The sequence below is a fragment of the Anser anser genome, assembly GCF_964211835.1.
Source record: "Anser anser genome assembly, chromosome: 3".
In the NCBI taxonomy this organism is placed as follows: Eukaryota; Metazoa; Chordata; class Aves; order Anseriformes; family Anatidae; genus Anser; species Anser anser.
The window spans coordinates 79,459,794-79,474,285 of NC_139722.1; the positions used below are offsets into that span (position 1 = coordinate 79,459,794).

A 14,492-nucleotide genomic window follows, 5' to 3' on the forward strand; every position below is an offset into this window, starting at 1 on the left:
CAACAGTCTGCCTTATACAGTATATTCTGACGATGAGTGGTTACTGTGGACATGAGTTTAAATAGCATGTAATTATGTATGAAGAACAGATACTTGATGTGCAGAGTACCATTTAGCTGCAGTATGTAGCCATTCTAGTACAATTTTCGGGAAGAGAGGAAAATAATCTAAATACACTATTCATTTTTTTATGGTGAATAAATGAAATTATACAGCTACATTGTGCCTGGTAATATATATATATATATATATTATTTATTTATTTATTTATTTATTTTTCCAGTATGGATTGTTTTGCCTGTTTTGGCTGGTATTTCTTTGGCATTCAAATCAAGCTGTTGGAGCTTACCTGATGTTACTGGTTGGAGAGAAGGAGATGAAGGAGGTGCATTAGTGGAGAGGGGCCCCACAGGGCAAGATTAAGGAGGAAGTTCAAACAGTTTTTTTGTTTTTGTTTAGTGTTTTGGTTTTATTTTTGTTTTGCTGACTTTTGTGTAACTTTGAACCTGAAGTATACATACTCAGCTTCTTATAACAGTGTGCTGTAAGCATGTTACTCAACCTGTTCAGAGCACTGTATACTTCAAATTGGAAAATGAAAATAGGACTTTGAAGTGCTATAGTAGCGGAAATATGAGTTTGGCCGAGCTTAGGTGAATGACTACAGATTTTATTATAATACCAACTTTACTTCACATGATTCTTGGGAAGAGTTATGTCTGGCTTTATTTGTCTGGTATCATCCAACTAGTTCTTCTAGTGGTACGTCTGAATAAAATGCAGTTTTGAGTGGTTGATAAAGCAGCGGTTATTGTGTTTGCTTAAGAAAAATAGTTATTTTATCAAAAAGAGGAATTTTACCATTTTCACGGATACTAGCAGAATAAAATGTTTTAACGTGTGTCTGAAGGATGTTTCTACATCATCCAAAGTGACTTTGTTAAACACAAAACAACAGTTTTTTAATGCTGGCAGCTAGGGATTATATATTAATTTTTAAATCAACCTTCTTATGGCATTTCGAAAAGAGTTATTTTGGTTGCTGTGATTGAGGTCAGAAGCTCAGTGATGACGCCTGTGGTGCATGAGTTCATATTGCTCTTCTGAATTTTCACTGCAGACTTTCAGACATTTGTGCAGTCAGGGAAGCTGCATCAGGCAGTTTTGGCTCCTGGGCATGTATCTGATGCCATTTCCTCATAGCTTTAGCTTTGATATAAAATTCCCCTCTGGGAATTTGTATCCATTCGCTATGTATAAAACATTCATATATAATATCATACTTTTTTTCCTTCCTGTCTTCTGAAACGTAAGAGCAAGCACCAGATTCTAATGAAGAATCTCTTGCCTTCATGTTTTATTAAGACTCGTGTGTGCTGATGCTTGGGATGAGTTCAGGTGAAATAGAAGTACACTGTTTAATTATAGGTCTTCTTGCTTTAGAAATGTCTGAATATCTGCCATTTTCCCAGCAGTTTTGTGTAGTGGTCATACTTACCTCCTGCTCTGTTCTGCCCATTTGGTAACATGAGACATTAAGATAGTAAAATTTGCCCTGCTTTTTCTCCATAAATATATTGGTAAACATCAGATTCTACTATTTGTAAATAGACACCTAAATAATTTATAGTTATTTAGTTGTATGATTAATTGTAAGATAGATAGAACTGGCAAATGGTTTTAGTTGAGAAGTAGAAATAGGGAAGTTTTGGTCTCTTAAAAAGAAACAAAAACTACTTTAAGGGAAAAAGGTTTGGTAAAACCTTTGTTTCAGTTATTTGGTTGTAGTTATTTGGTGGAAGTGTTTTCATTCCTTCTTCTACTCTGGAGGAATGGAGCCACTCTCAGCAGCTAGGAGTGATTTGCAGTCTTCTGACTAGTACAGATACTTTCATTCTGTTCTTGCTCCTTTTACATGACCAGAAGGCAACTGTTCCCATTTAAGACTTTGTGACCAATGCTTTTGAGACAATAGGCAAAAAGGATGATGTGGATTTGATTTGGAATTCATCTTGAATTAAAAAATTGTTGTATATAAGAAATAATATATTATATTCTTGAAAAAAGGAAAAGTCCAAGGAAGCTTTTATATCTGAATAATGCTGGTAGTGCTACAAACTTCATGACTTCAAATTTCATGAGCCTAAAATCATGCACATAGTTTAGAAGCTGATGAGACATCTAATGTGTGTAACTGGCTGTGCTTCACATTAGTATTTGCTTCAAGAGTAAATTTTATAAATGCTAAATCTAGTGGGTGGCATCCATGCCCATGGCAGGGGGGTTGGAACCAGATGATCTTTAAGGTCCCTTCCAACCCAAGCCATTCTGTGGTTTTATGATTCTAAATGCCTTTACTTACTAGATCATAATGCCATGTTTTGCCGAAGTCAGGATAATGCTGGAGTTTAGTTCTTGCACTATATAGATTTTAAGTCTTGTAGGCAAGTCTACATGGAGATTGTTTTTCTCAGGTAGTCTTTTGAGATTTATTTTTTTTAATTAAATCAAGTTGCTGAGTCATTGAAAAAACACAGGTATGGCTGTATAAATGTAGCATTGTAATAGTTACTGCCATTTAAAAATCGTTTAATAGCAGAGCATCTTTCTGTCATTAGTGTATTTATAAGTACAACTTCTCTGTGAAGTAAGGAAACATTCCTCTCCTGGTTCTTATAAAATTAGGTTTCAGAAAGGTTAGGTGGCAAATATTACTAGGCTAAACTGTAAACTGGTTGGGAATTGAACTTTGGTCTGGATCCCTGTCTAAAGGACCTGGACACTTTTTGAAAACTACAGGGCAAAGTGAGCTGACAATACTTGAGGTTTTTTTGCCTGTCTCTGAGATTTCACACTTCATGGAGAGTCAGAAGCAGAGAGTTGTGACTTTTAAATATGTTCTCTCAGAATTTTCCTCCGATGATCTTTTCAGTGGGTGCTTGTTGTTTAAGAAATGTGATGTTCATTTATAAACAACCTTCTGGTGCTTGTGAACAACTGCATAGTGCTTCGTTGTTCAAGGAGGAATACTTCAGTGTCTAGCAGATTGATAGCACCTACCATAGAAGTATTGTGAGTTGAGGTCTTCTCCAAAACCAAAAGATGGTAAGAAAAGTGACAGTACAGTGATCAATGAATTTCAGTATGACACTCTCTGAAGTGCAGACCCTAGGAGTAAATATTCTCCAAAAATGTTAATAGTATCAGTAAACAAAAAAAAAGCTATTTCTATGTGCATGAGGTTAAATCTGCTGCAATTATGACTCTTTGTAGCATGTTAATAAAATGGATACTTGCAAAACAGTCGTCTTTTTTTTTTTTTTTCTTTCTTTCCTGATTTGGTTTTTGTTTGCTGTTGGAAAGTATAGTTGCTTCATTTCCCTTGTTTGCTGTGTAACCTACTGATGTTGCAAGTGTCTCCTTCATTGTCTGTTTCCTCCCTATTCCCCCTGCCCCCAAAAAACATGCAGGAAGTAATTTCGGTACTGCGAAGGATCTGACAGAAGAAATAAGATCATTAACATCTGAGAAGGAGGGGCTGGAAGGACTTCTAAACGAGCTGCAGGTTTTGAGTGCCAGAAACATCCGAAAATTAGAGAGAATTAAAGACGATTACAACAGACTGAAACAAGAACTTGAACAAGGAGAGACTGCCTTTGGTAAGTAGTTCACCGGCTGTTACTGCTTTTGCTCAGTCACAGGCATCTGGAAGTCTACTGGCTTTGACAAACCATTGTGCATTTCAAAACAAAACCAAAAACAAACAAAAAACATAACCAATTTTCTGAGGGAAGCTTGTCCAGGACCTAGATAAGCAATATGCTGAATGATCTGTCAGCTATTTTTACTAGAGAGGAGGTGCATGATGAGGGGAGGAGGGATATCCTAGCAATATTCTGCTTTTTGAGATCTATCTTAGCCCAGTTCTCAAAACCTTTCTTTTCTAAATCCATCATTGTAACAGCTATGATGATACTGTGCATGAAAAAGAAATGTACAAAGGTACAGAAAAAGCATATGTAGTCTTTTATGTGTCAACAGTAGCTGTTGGTTGTGACAATAGCAACCTATTTAGTAAAGCTTTGGTGATGGTTGTGAATGAATGAGGTACAGTGCGTGCGTGGTTCTGAAGGCATGAGTTCTCTTCTTAAATTTGTGCTTGAAGTGGGTTTAAACAGCTTCCCAAATGCAGCTCGCATACAAGCATAAGCAGTGCATTGGGGTGGCACTGTCACGGTGGAACTGGGGGAGTTCTCAATTACTGGGGAAGCTACTGACAAATTAACAGAATAGTAAAGTCAGCCCTCGGCTTGATTTATCCTGTTGTCTTCTGTACCTTCTCCTGAAATTAGATAAAATGGTCTTGCTTCTTGATTAAATGAAAAAGCTGAATAAAGTTTATTTGATTACATACAGTTATTATAGTTACGTCTAAATAGCTAAGGATAAATATGAGAGCTACTATAAAGCTCTCGGGGTTTGAAATGTCATTCCTTTTTCAGGATCTTATGGGTAGGTTGGTTGAGAAGTGGACAGTGCCCCTGTTCTCAAAGTCCGTGATGTCTCTTCACAGGCAAGTGGATAGGCAGAGCTATCTTAGAAGCAAAAAATTTTCAGGCAACTGAATATGTCTAAGGCAGTATTTTTAAAATGCATAGAAGAATAAACATACACACAACTAGATTAGGACTTGCTTTGTTAGAATTAAAATGGCTAAAAATTAAAAAAAAAATTATTCTTCCAAGTAGCGCGTAATCACCTAAGCCACGTGATGCAAGCTCACAAGAACCACATCAGTCAATAATACTTCCTCATAGCTTGGATTTGCAGTTAAGTTGAAGAGGCTTCTGACCTTCCAATCTGTCCATTTTGTTGCTCTTTTGTTTCTAGGACAATTAAACTTCCTATAATGCATATGCACATCTCATTTGTATTTTTCTTCAGCAGTATTTCAAACAAAACCTGTGCAAGACTATTGCTGAAGTAACAGAATTGTTAGCAGTTCAGAGACTCTGTTTTTAACTTTGCATTTCTGTAGCTGTAATGAGGTGTCTTCTCGGTCTGACCTTTACTGTCCTACAATTTGTGAAAATAAATTGCAAAACACTGGATGTTTATTACTTGGATTTTTTTTTTTTAATTTATTGTGATTCTGTAGGCATAAGCAGAAATTTATTCCTACATAAAATAAAAACTCTAGCAAGCACATGCTGGTCAGAAATGCATAAATTCCCTTTTTCTCTTCCCTGCCACCCTTCTGTGTAATCTACACTTTCTCCTTTAAGGCATGGAAACTCCTTTAGGCTTGAGAATGGTAGCATGAGATTGACACCACCACATTTAACTGAATAACAGCATTCTGATACACCCTAGAAAATAGTAAACAGATTGAGTCTTAAAGATGACATCAACTTTTATGAAATGAATAAAACTCACGCTGCTGCTAAGAAGAGCAGTTTGGCCCATGCTGTCGATAAAATTGGCAAGAGTGGTTGGTACCATTGCTTGGTGCAGACCGTTCTTACTTAGTCTGACTTCTCCATCTATAGCTACGAGCCAGGCAGAGAAATCCTTTCTCTAACCATCAGTGCTAGCTGAGGACATTACTGTCCTCTTTTTTTTTTTAATAGCTTTCTCTCCAGAGTTTCTAAGGGAGCCTGTGAGCTCTCTCCATAATTCCCTTGAGGCAAAATTATCCATGTTAACTTTATACAGCAAAAATGATATGGACTAGCCTGGCTGATCATTCCTGATGCTCAGTAGGGACGTACCTGTGATCCCTCCTTGCATGGGCTTGTGCTATACTTTGACCCAGCTCAGCTGTTTATGAAATAGCTGTCTGTCCATAAACTAAGCATAGGGTACTGAAAGTAGTGCAGGGAAGGTAGTCAGGATCACAGAGTGGCTGAGGTTGGAAGGGACTCTGGAGGTCAGCTGGTCCAACCCCACTGCTCAGTCAGGGTCACCTGCACCCAAGTTACTGGGGACCATATCCTTAATTGTCTTCTTATTTGAAGGCTTGTGCTAATTTAAATAAGCTAATTGGTTTAAATGTCTTTCAATGCAGAAAGGAGATGCTTCATTTTTCTCCTGAAACGGAAGTTAAATTGACTGGGGCTGCTGTCAGCTCTCATTCTTGCTTTTTTGTTGTTTCCAGGCAATAATCTTCTACGTACCCTGAATCATGATCTCTCCCTCTTTTCTTTTATAGTGCCTTAAAACCTTCTGCACAGGTATTCCAATGCATAGCTATTCCTGTGTTTTCTGGCACTTGAACTGTTATCTTTTGTGCCTGTCAACTTAAAAACTTTTTTTTTGATGTTTATTTTACTGAAGACAATACCACTTTGTCTGGGAAACATTGAACAATAACAAAAAAAGAAATGCTGAAATGTGTGTGTATGTTTGTCTTTCTCTTGTGTATAAATTGGTCACCTGTTTTTTACTTCATTAGTAATTGTTGATTTCTCACAGTACTGCAGATATAAGGAAACAGACGTCAAGGGAAGAGACTTAATCACACAATAATCAGAGCTGGAATTTTAAATAGGACACATCATTAGCATGTTAATGAATTTTCTCACTTTGTGCCAGCTGCCCAAGTATAAAAGATATTGCAGATGCAGTGCAAAAATCAGGCTTGGCTTACTGTGCTGAGAGCTGTCAGTGTTCCCTATAAAGGAGATTTGACAAAAATCCTTTCATATTTTTAGAGATGCTCAAAAATGTTTTTCCCATTGGATAATAGAAGTATCAAAAAGTAACATATTGATTAGTATTTTAAGATGAATAGTACTGATTTGTCCTTTATATAGTAACTTTCTTCTGAGGGCATTAAAACATTTCTATAAAAGGGATCAACTATTATTGCCATTTTACAGATATGAAAGCCAGAGACACAGAGGTTGTGCCATTTTACCTGAAATGGTGGTGAAACCAAGTTTCCCGATTGATGCTCTAGTGAGTTGAATTAATCAGATCAAACAAACGTTTAAAATTACATGATGCTTTGTGTGAGGCTTACATTTTTCTAGACTGCAGGAATTCCTGTACCTTAAGACATAATGGTGCTGGGGAAATCACTGAAGGTTTTGCGTTTTGTTGTTGACCAGATCTGCCTTATCAAGTCAAAAGGTTTTGTTATGGCAAGGAAGATAATTGCTTTGCAGTCCAAAACAACCCAAACCCTGTTCCAGACAAGTGAAACTTAATTACTTGCCTGTCTGCCAAACTGCTAGATTGCCCTTAAAAATCCTGGCTTGTGCTGATTGGCATTTGTAACCTAGGGCTGGAAATGAAACCTACCCTCTTGTCTCAATTTCCTCATTACTAGTACCGAAGGGCAGGTTTTCCTACCTTATTTTCTGAATTCCTTTTCTGACTGCACTTAGCCATTTTCTGTCACTATTACACTTTTTGGGAAAGCATCTTCTGGTAAATAATGTATGTATTGCGCAAAAATGTATTTCACGATCTAATTGCTAGGTTATGCTTGCCAAGTTGCCTTAAGTAGAATTTCTATACTGAATTAATTTCTAGAGGAAATATAAAGGCCATCATGCACATCAAAATAGCTTTTCACCCCCCCGCTTTTTTTTACCCATTGTTTAGAAGCGGATATTTCAGTCTTTACTGCTGAGCTCTCACTGAGAGTTTTGTTGTCTTAGAAATTTCTTGTATAAGACCTGAAGCTCTTCTCAGCCTGCTTGTAGGCTGACTGATGTTTTCTGAAAATGAACTTATTAAATAATCAATCGGCTGTAGTTGAAAGGTTTCTAGGAAGCTGGAATTGTCTTTCGCACTCAGTTTTTCTTACTCATGCTCAGTGCCCATACTCTGAACACTTGCACAGAGTATCTCCTAGCTTTTTGTCCTAAAATGGAAGAGAAACCATCCAGGTCCATTTTTTGTATGCTTTTTTTTTTTTTTTTAAATAAAAAAAAGCATGTTTGTCCTTACTACCTAAGAATCAAATATGGTATTCAGAATGTACTTTGAAGAATAACAGAAATTCTCCTAGTCACTTTATAGCAATTATTCAAATAGCTGCATATTTGGCCATCATACAGGGTGCAGTTAATTAGTCTGAAACTTAATACCATGTGGACAGCAGAAAGCACTAGTCGTGTTGCTTAAAGTAATATTGGCTTTGCTTCCTGAGTTATTTATGAAAAGCAGGTTCTGTGCTTCAGATACAAATGTATGGGATGTGATTTAACAAACTGTTAATGACTATTTACTGCAAAGTATTTTTATTCTTTTTTAAATACACGTTTTTATTCTGACAGATTCAGCATTAAAAGTCTGAGAAGCATGGATGATGTGCTTTCCACTGGGAAACCTTTTTTTTTCCAAGTTAAATATTTGCTTTCACTAATAATTATTACACAGAGCTTCCTTTTTTTTTTCTTCCTAAATTATTCTAATGCTTTTTGAAAATGTCTAAAGAGCATTAAGAATGGTACAAACCCATTTTTAATGATTTCAAAAAATATCAATTGTGCATGTCTATGCCATGACAAAAATTATTCCATGTTTTGCTTTACTGATTTTTCAGGTGGTGTTTTTAATTTTTTTCTTTCAGTGTAGTTTTTTCTGCACTAAATAGGCTTTCCATATTGTTTCCACAGTTTATCCTCCATCTGAATGATTATCTGATTCTAAACTGAAAAGATGAACCTTTTGATTGCTTCTGTTTAAATAAATCATTAAAGGAAAAACGCATAGCATGTAACAGATGGGCTTCCTTGAGAAAGAAGCTGTTCTGAGTCTCATTGTGTGTCCACTTCTAATTTGTGCAAGGTCATTGTCTTCCACATGTCGTAACTGTAGGAAATGTCTGTTGTCATTCACGTGAGTGGTGGAATGGAATGGCTTGTCAGATTTAGCCAGCGTTCACTCTAGCTTTCACAGAAAGTATAAAACCCTTGGTGGTGCAGGAAGTGGTACTGGCAGTGCAGCTGGTAGCATCCTTTATTCTGAGCTGACACTCATCTGATGCTCCAGAGTAGTAGCCAGCAGCCTTCTGTTAGTCTGTTAGGCAGCATATAAAGGCCAGGTCCACCTAAGAAAAGGAAAAATAAACAAAAAAAAACCCACACCAAACATCTAAAAACCAAGACAACAACAGCAAAACACACACACACAAATGGGGGGGGAATAAAAAAAGGAAGCCCAACTCCTTTTGCTCCAGAGCTCCTTTTGTGTTGTCTTGACCAGATACAGCATGAGTAATTGCATTCTGCTCATTGGTATTCTCTTTGCTGTTTCATTTGAAAAATTGGTATTGCTACATTTGCTTGGACTTGTACTGTTATGCATATTGTGTGCTTGTCTGCATTTCATTGATTGTGAGTGTGATTCTCGTTTTCTTGTGTCATTTTTAAAGCACTTGGAATCTTCCAGGTTAAATATAGCCATATACTACCTTTGGACTTAAATTCTGTAACGATATATTTCAAATTGTTATCAGGTTTTGAGGATCAAATTTAGACTGATGGTTTTCACCCATGTCATTCTTCCACAAAATCTATATAAAATAAGTGATTTTGTTTTTTACTAACATCTCTGTTAAATAGTATTTAAATAGGTGAGGCTTCTTTCTGTGTGTTATGGAGCTACATTTTTGGTAAATATTAACTGTAGAATTTAGTAGCAGATAAAGACCTGAGTTCTGCTATAACCAAAATGTAAAATATTTTTATTTTAGAAATGAATTTTTGTCAGGATTGAGGAGATTGGAAACTAGTCTGTTTTTTTAGCATATTTGTTTGCCGTATGTCTTGAGTCACTTATAATTGTGTTGCTCATAATTGTGACGATAAAGTTAATCTTGTCTGATAGTGTTCACTTACATATGTAAAATACGATTTTCAGTATAGAGGTTTGGTTTCTATAAGTGCAGTGGAGGTTTTCAATTTTATTAATCTGTTTTTTATAATTAAATGCAAATATCTGTATTGCAGAAAATACAAAACGTGTATTCATGCAACTTGAACTGACACAGTAGCTTGGTTCAAAGCCCACTGATATCTATAGAGGTCTTTTGATCAGGTCTTTTCTCTGTTGATGCTCAAAGGTTGAGCTTCTCTTCTGTTTCTTTCTTCTGAGATCTGACAGTATGAACTTTACTGAAAAGTTTTATATACCCATGGTATGCTCTCTATTTGTAGACAGCAGGACGACCTGATTGTACAACAGAAAAACTCCTGAAGTAACCTTGTATTGGTTCTGTGGTCATAGAGGTATTTATGGACCAGGTTTAAGAAACAGAATTTGGTCTGAAGTTTTATGCTGGCTCTCTTCATTGACATTGATGAACTCGTGTTTAACTAGGATAAGCAGTAAAGATAACAAGGTTTTCCAAGTTGCAGTGCCACAGAGATACAGAGTGGCTCCGCTGGAGTCATGGAAGTGTAATCTGATGGTGAAAAGCGCTACTGAACCACCTCCTGCTATAGTAGGAGTTAGGCATCCAAACTCAGTAAGTGACTTTCAACCCCATCACAAACAAGCAGAAAGTGCTGATAGCATTCTATCTAGCTGATGCCAGCTGTGTGCTTATTGCATTAAACTTCTGGGGTGTGTGTTATATCAAATTATTCCTGATTTGCCATCTCTGTTCTAGGTTTCTTACTCCACTTTTTAGTTCAGCTCTGCTTCAGCTGACTGAATTGCAGCAAGATAAATTTGAAGCAACACAGATGAGAGAATTTGGAGTCGTTTTGGAAGTATATGCCACCAGTACTAACCACACTTCATTAGATTCCAATTCTGTAACTGCATCTTCTGAAGTATTGGGCTCATAGTGAAACTTCACAATTTTTTTTGACGACTAAAGCTCTTTTCAGAAGCAATGAGGTGCTAGGATGCCAGAATACTAGGATTAAAAAAGAAACAAACAAAAAATAGTGTCTTCTACTTGTTGGACAGATAGAACAGGTTTCCATATGCTATTCTAACTACTTCAGCATGAAAATAGTGCTGGTGATGACCAAATCCCACTCTTTAAGGTTTTTGCTACTTCTTCCAAAGTTTGGGCTGATAGTATTTGCACACTACTGTACACTGTCTAATTCCATTGTGAACCTGTGGTATACAGCTGCCACTTCTAGATGCTTTGTTGAGAGAATTCCACCTTCGGAGTCTGTCTGGAGCTGATCAGCAGCGTTCAGAAAGGTGGAACAGGCCTGAGGATGTTGGTTTGCCCAGAAGAGGGCCAAGACAACTGCCAGCATCTGTAGTTGCAGTTACCAGATAGGAGAGAGTTACCGTTCAAATAATGGTAAATATTACTATCCCTGCCTCACATATGACAAAACTGAGACACCCAGGTGGTTGGTTTTGTGGTTTCTGTTGAGTTGGCTGTTTTCTATAGATATTATAGATACAGTTTTGGCAGTGTTTTTGAGTTACAGTGTACAAATCTAATTCCATGCCAGCATTAATGTATGCAATTTGTGCCTAAATCTAAAGATTTATAACTTCACGTCAGTGACTAAATGGAAAGTTGGATAATTTTCTTATACGTTAAATTTTGTCTTCGCTTTGTTATTGACTGGCAATATTCAGATACAGAATCTAGAAGTATGAACTTCTAGCCAACTTGGGTTGTCATTCCATTTAAATGGAATTCAAGGTGTCACTCTTATGAAATACTCTTTTTTCTTCATTTTTTTTGCTCCTGCTCATTGTCACATGCAGAGTAGTTAATTTTTTTTTGCCTCATTCTTTCTTATTACTGTGGTTTTATGGTTTTCTTTGACGTGTTTGCAAATACAGTAGTGAAGGTAAAAGCTAAATGAAAGTTTCTGTAATTATGATATTCTGAAATGTTATAATCCTTGTCTGACTTTTCACTTAATACCTACGTAAAAAGAATGAGATGACTGTCTGCTGTATAGCGTTAATTGAATCATACAGGTTTCCAAGGTCCATAGACCCACCCATAGGTACCAGAAATATAACCAAATCTAAAGTGATGCAAAGTATTTACTGAAAGGTAAGGAAGGTATGATTTTGATGGTGAAAACAGAATAAAACACTGAAATTGTAATCCTCTCTAGAACAGCTGGTTTTGTCCCCAAAATTATTTTAATGTTGCCTGTATTATACTAAAGATTGCTATACAATAGAAAACCTCTTTCACTTCATACCTTTTACCAAGATAAAAAAGTGGAAATAAAGAGGTTTTAAATGAGAAAAAAAAAAAGAGAGACTTTTTTTCTCAGTATTATTCCACTGAGGAAACGTGTTTACATTTCTTGCCTTTTTTTTTCTTGTGTTCTTCCATTAAATCCTAACTGATCACTCCGAGGTAATGTAAACCCTATTACTCAAAGCAGAGTTCAGTGCCCTGTGTCTCCTGTTCAGGAATTGAAAATTTTCATCCAAGAATTTCCTTCCTCCCTCTTTCCTTGGACATATAAGCTGGAGTAGAAGGCAGAAAAACAAGGAGCTGCTAATGCCTGGGGCCAGGAGATGGAACTCTGCATCCATCAATTTGATTTCTGTTCTCACTGGTGCAGGAATAGAGGCTTTGCTCCTGTTTCAGTTGGTTTCTGCCATGGTTTCCATGTATATGGAGTGGAGGTGGTGGCTGCTGCTTTTACAATTAATTATGTTGTTAAGTCTCTGATCCACGGGCTCAAAGCTTAAGCAAAGGAGGCTGTAGTAGCAGACTGTTAGTAGTATAAGACCAGGGGTTTTGCCACCTATAATTGCACAGAACCTGTGGTTCATGTGCAGCAAGTGCTGGAGTGCTTAGTATTATTTCTGATTACCTCCCAGATTTCAAATGACAGAAATGACAAAAAACACAGAAACCAGTTAATTCTTCAGGTAAGAAACGCATCTAACTGGAATTTCAAGAGTTTACTCTCTTTTTTTTTTCTGTTGTGTTCAAACCCTGCTAATTTTTTTATACAAAAATATTGTAGTAGATAGCTTCATTTAAAGTTTTAATTATATTCTAACTGAAAAGACGATGCAGTCATCATATTTGCAGAAGGTATATTTGGTTTGATGTGCATGTTGAAGGCTTGGGTAAAGATAAACAGACAGTGTTTGCCAGGATGCATAAGATTAAACAGTTCATTACCTGTTGGAATTATCAGCTGGAAGACACATTGTATAATTTGGACTACAACCTTTATACACTTTTGGCTGGATTATACCTCTTATCTAGTGAGGTGCATTGAAATATAATTAACGAGAGCTGGAAATGACAGACTGAAACTATGTGTATTTTGTGCAGATAACCCTATATCTAGAATGGAAGTACTAGTCACATTTTCTCTGCTATTTTTTTCCCCAGTTGCTGTATTTTAAAACATTGTATGGGAAAAGGTTATCTGTGTTCCATGCCAGAAAAAAAGCAAATAAGCAACAGCCATTTCTCTTGTGGACTTGACGTTAAGAACCTTTGAAAAATGTTAAGTCCTGTAGAAAACAGCAGGAATTGCAGATCTCTTGTATTCTTGATGCTGAAAGAATGATTTGAAAGAGAATTTCAAAAATACACAGTGGCAGAAATTCTGATGCATTGATATCAGTAAGAGGTTTGCCTGCAGTTTCACCAGAGCTGAGGGTTTCACCTCTGGTGTTCTGCTGTATTGAACTACAGTATCTGTGATGAGAGCTGCTTGGATGCAGGTTCTGTTGCTTTGCTGGAGGTGCTGTCCACATAAAAAAGAGGAGAACTTGATCAGAAATAAAGTCAGTTGGAAGGCCTTTCCTGTTAAAGAAGAAACAGATTTTATTTTGTAGTTTTTAAGCTAAAAGCTAGTTACTCAATTTTAGTTCAGTGAACTTACAGCCCTTTGCTTCCTGCAATGAGTTATTCAATTAGGACATTGTTTCTCTTTAGTTAGGAAGAAATCATTTTCTTTTCAAGTCAGAGCATTCAGAATGTGGCATTTCCAAACAAAATCACCTGTAGCATTATTCTTGGTTTTGCAGTAGAGGAATGACCTGAATGAAATGTATTGCTCTCGTTTTCATGTTTCCTGTAACCTTGTGGTTATATAGATGTTCTCGTTAATTTTCAACTAGCGATCAAAATAAAAATGTGCCTGTTTTCAGCAGAAAAACGTTAAACCCCTGGTATGAAGTTGGTTCTTTCTGTTCAGTACCTGTGAAAAAAGCTGTGTAAGTACCATCATTCATTAGGTCAGGATGTGATCAGCTGCGCTATTTGATAGGAACCCTTTAAATTTAAAGTCATCAATGTTGACCGAAATCCAAATTTTATCACTTTGGATGGAATTATAATGGTGTAGGTGAAAATATTTGATACCTTAGCTCTACTTTTGCCATGTGTTTTCTGTTTACATTCTACGTAATGACAATCTTGGGAAAACCTGAAAATAAGCTTTAAGGACTTGGCTTACACCAAGCCCAAAGTCTTTTACCAACCCCAAACCACGTGAATTGTATGTCAGCGTCACAGCCTGAAGATTCTTCCTGTTCATATTGGCGAGCAGCTGAAAAGC

At 36.6% G+C, this 14,492-nt stretch overlaps 1 protein-coding gene across 1 annotated transcript in view; it reads left to right on the forward strand.

The window, feature by feature from the left end:
- Positions 1-14,492, forward strand: part of LOC310897445 (disrupted in schizophrenia 1 protein-like) — a 228,033-nt gene that overhangs the window by 118,343 nt on the left and 95,198 nt on the right. The window contains 1 exon segment of the mRNA XM_083831104.1: positions 3,471-3,659. Within this exon segment, the coding sequence (XP_083687230.1) occupies positions 3,471-3,659 (189 nt within the window).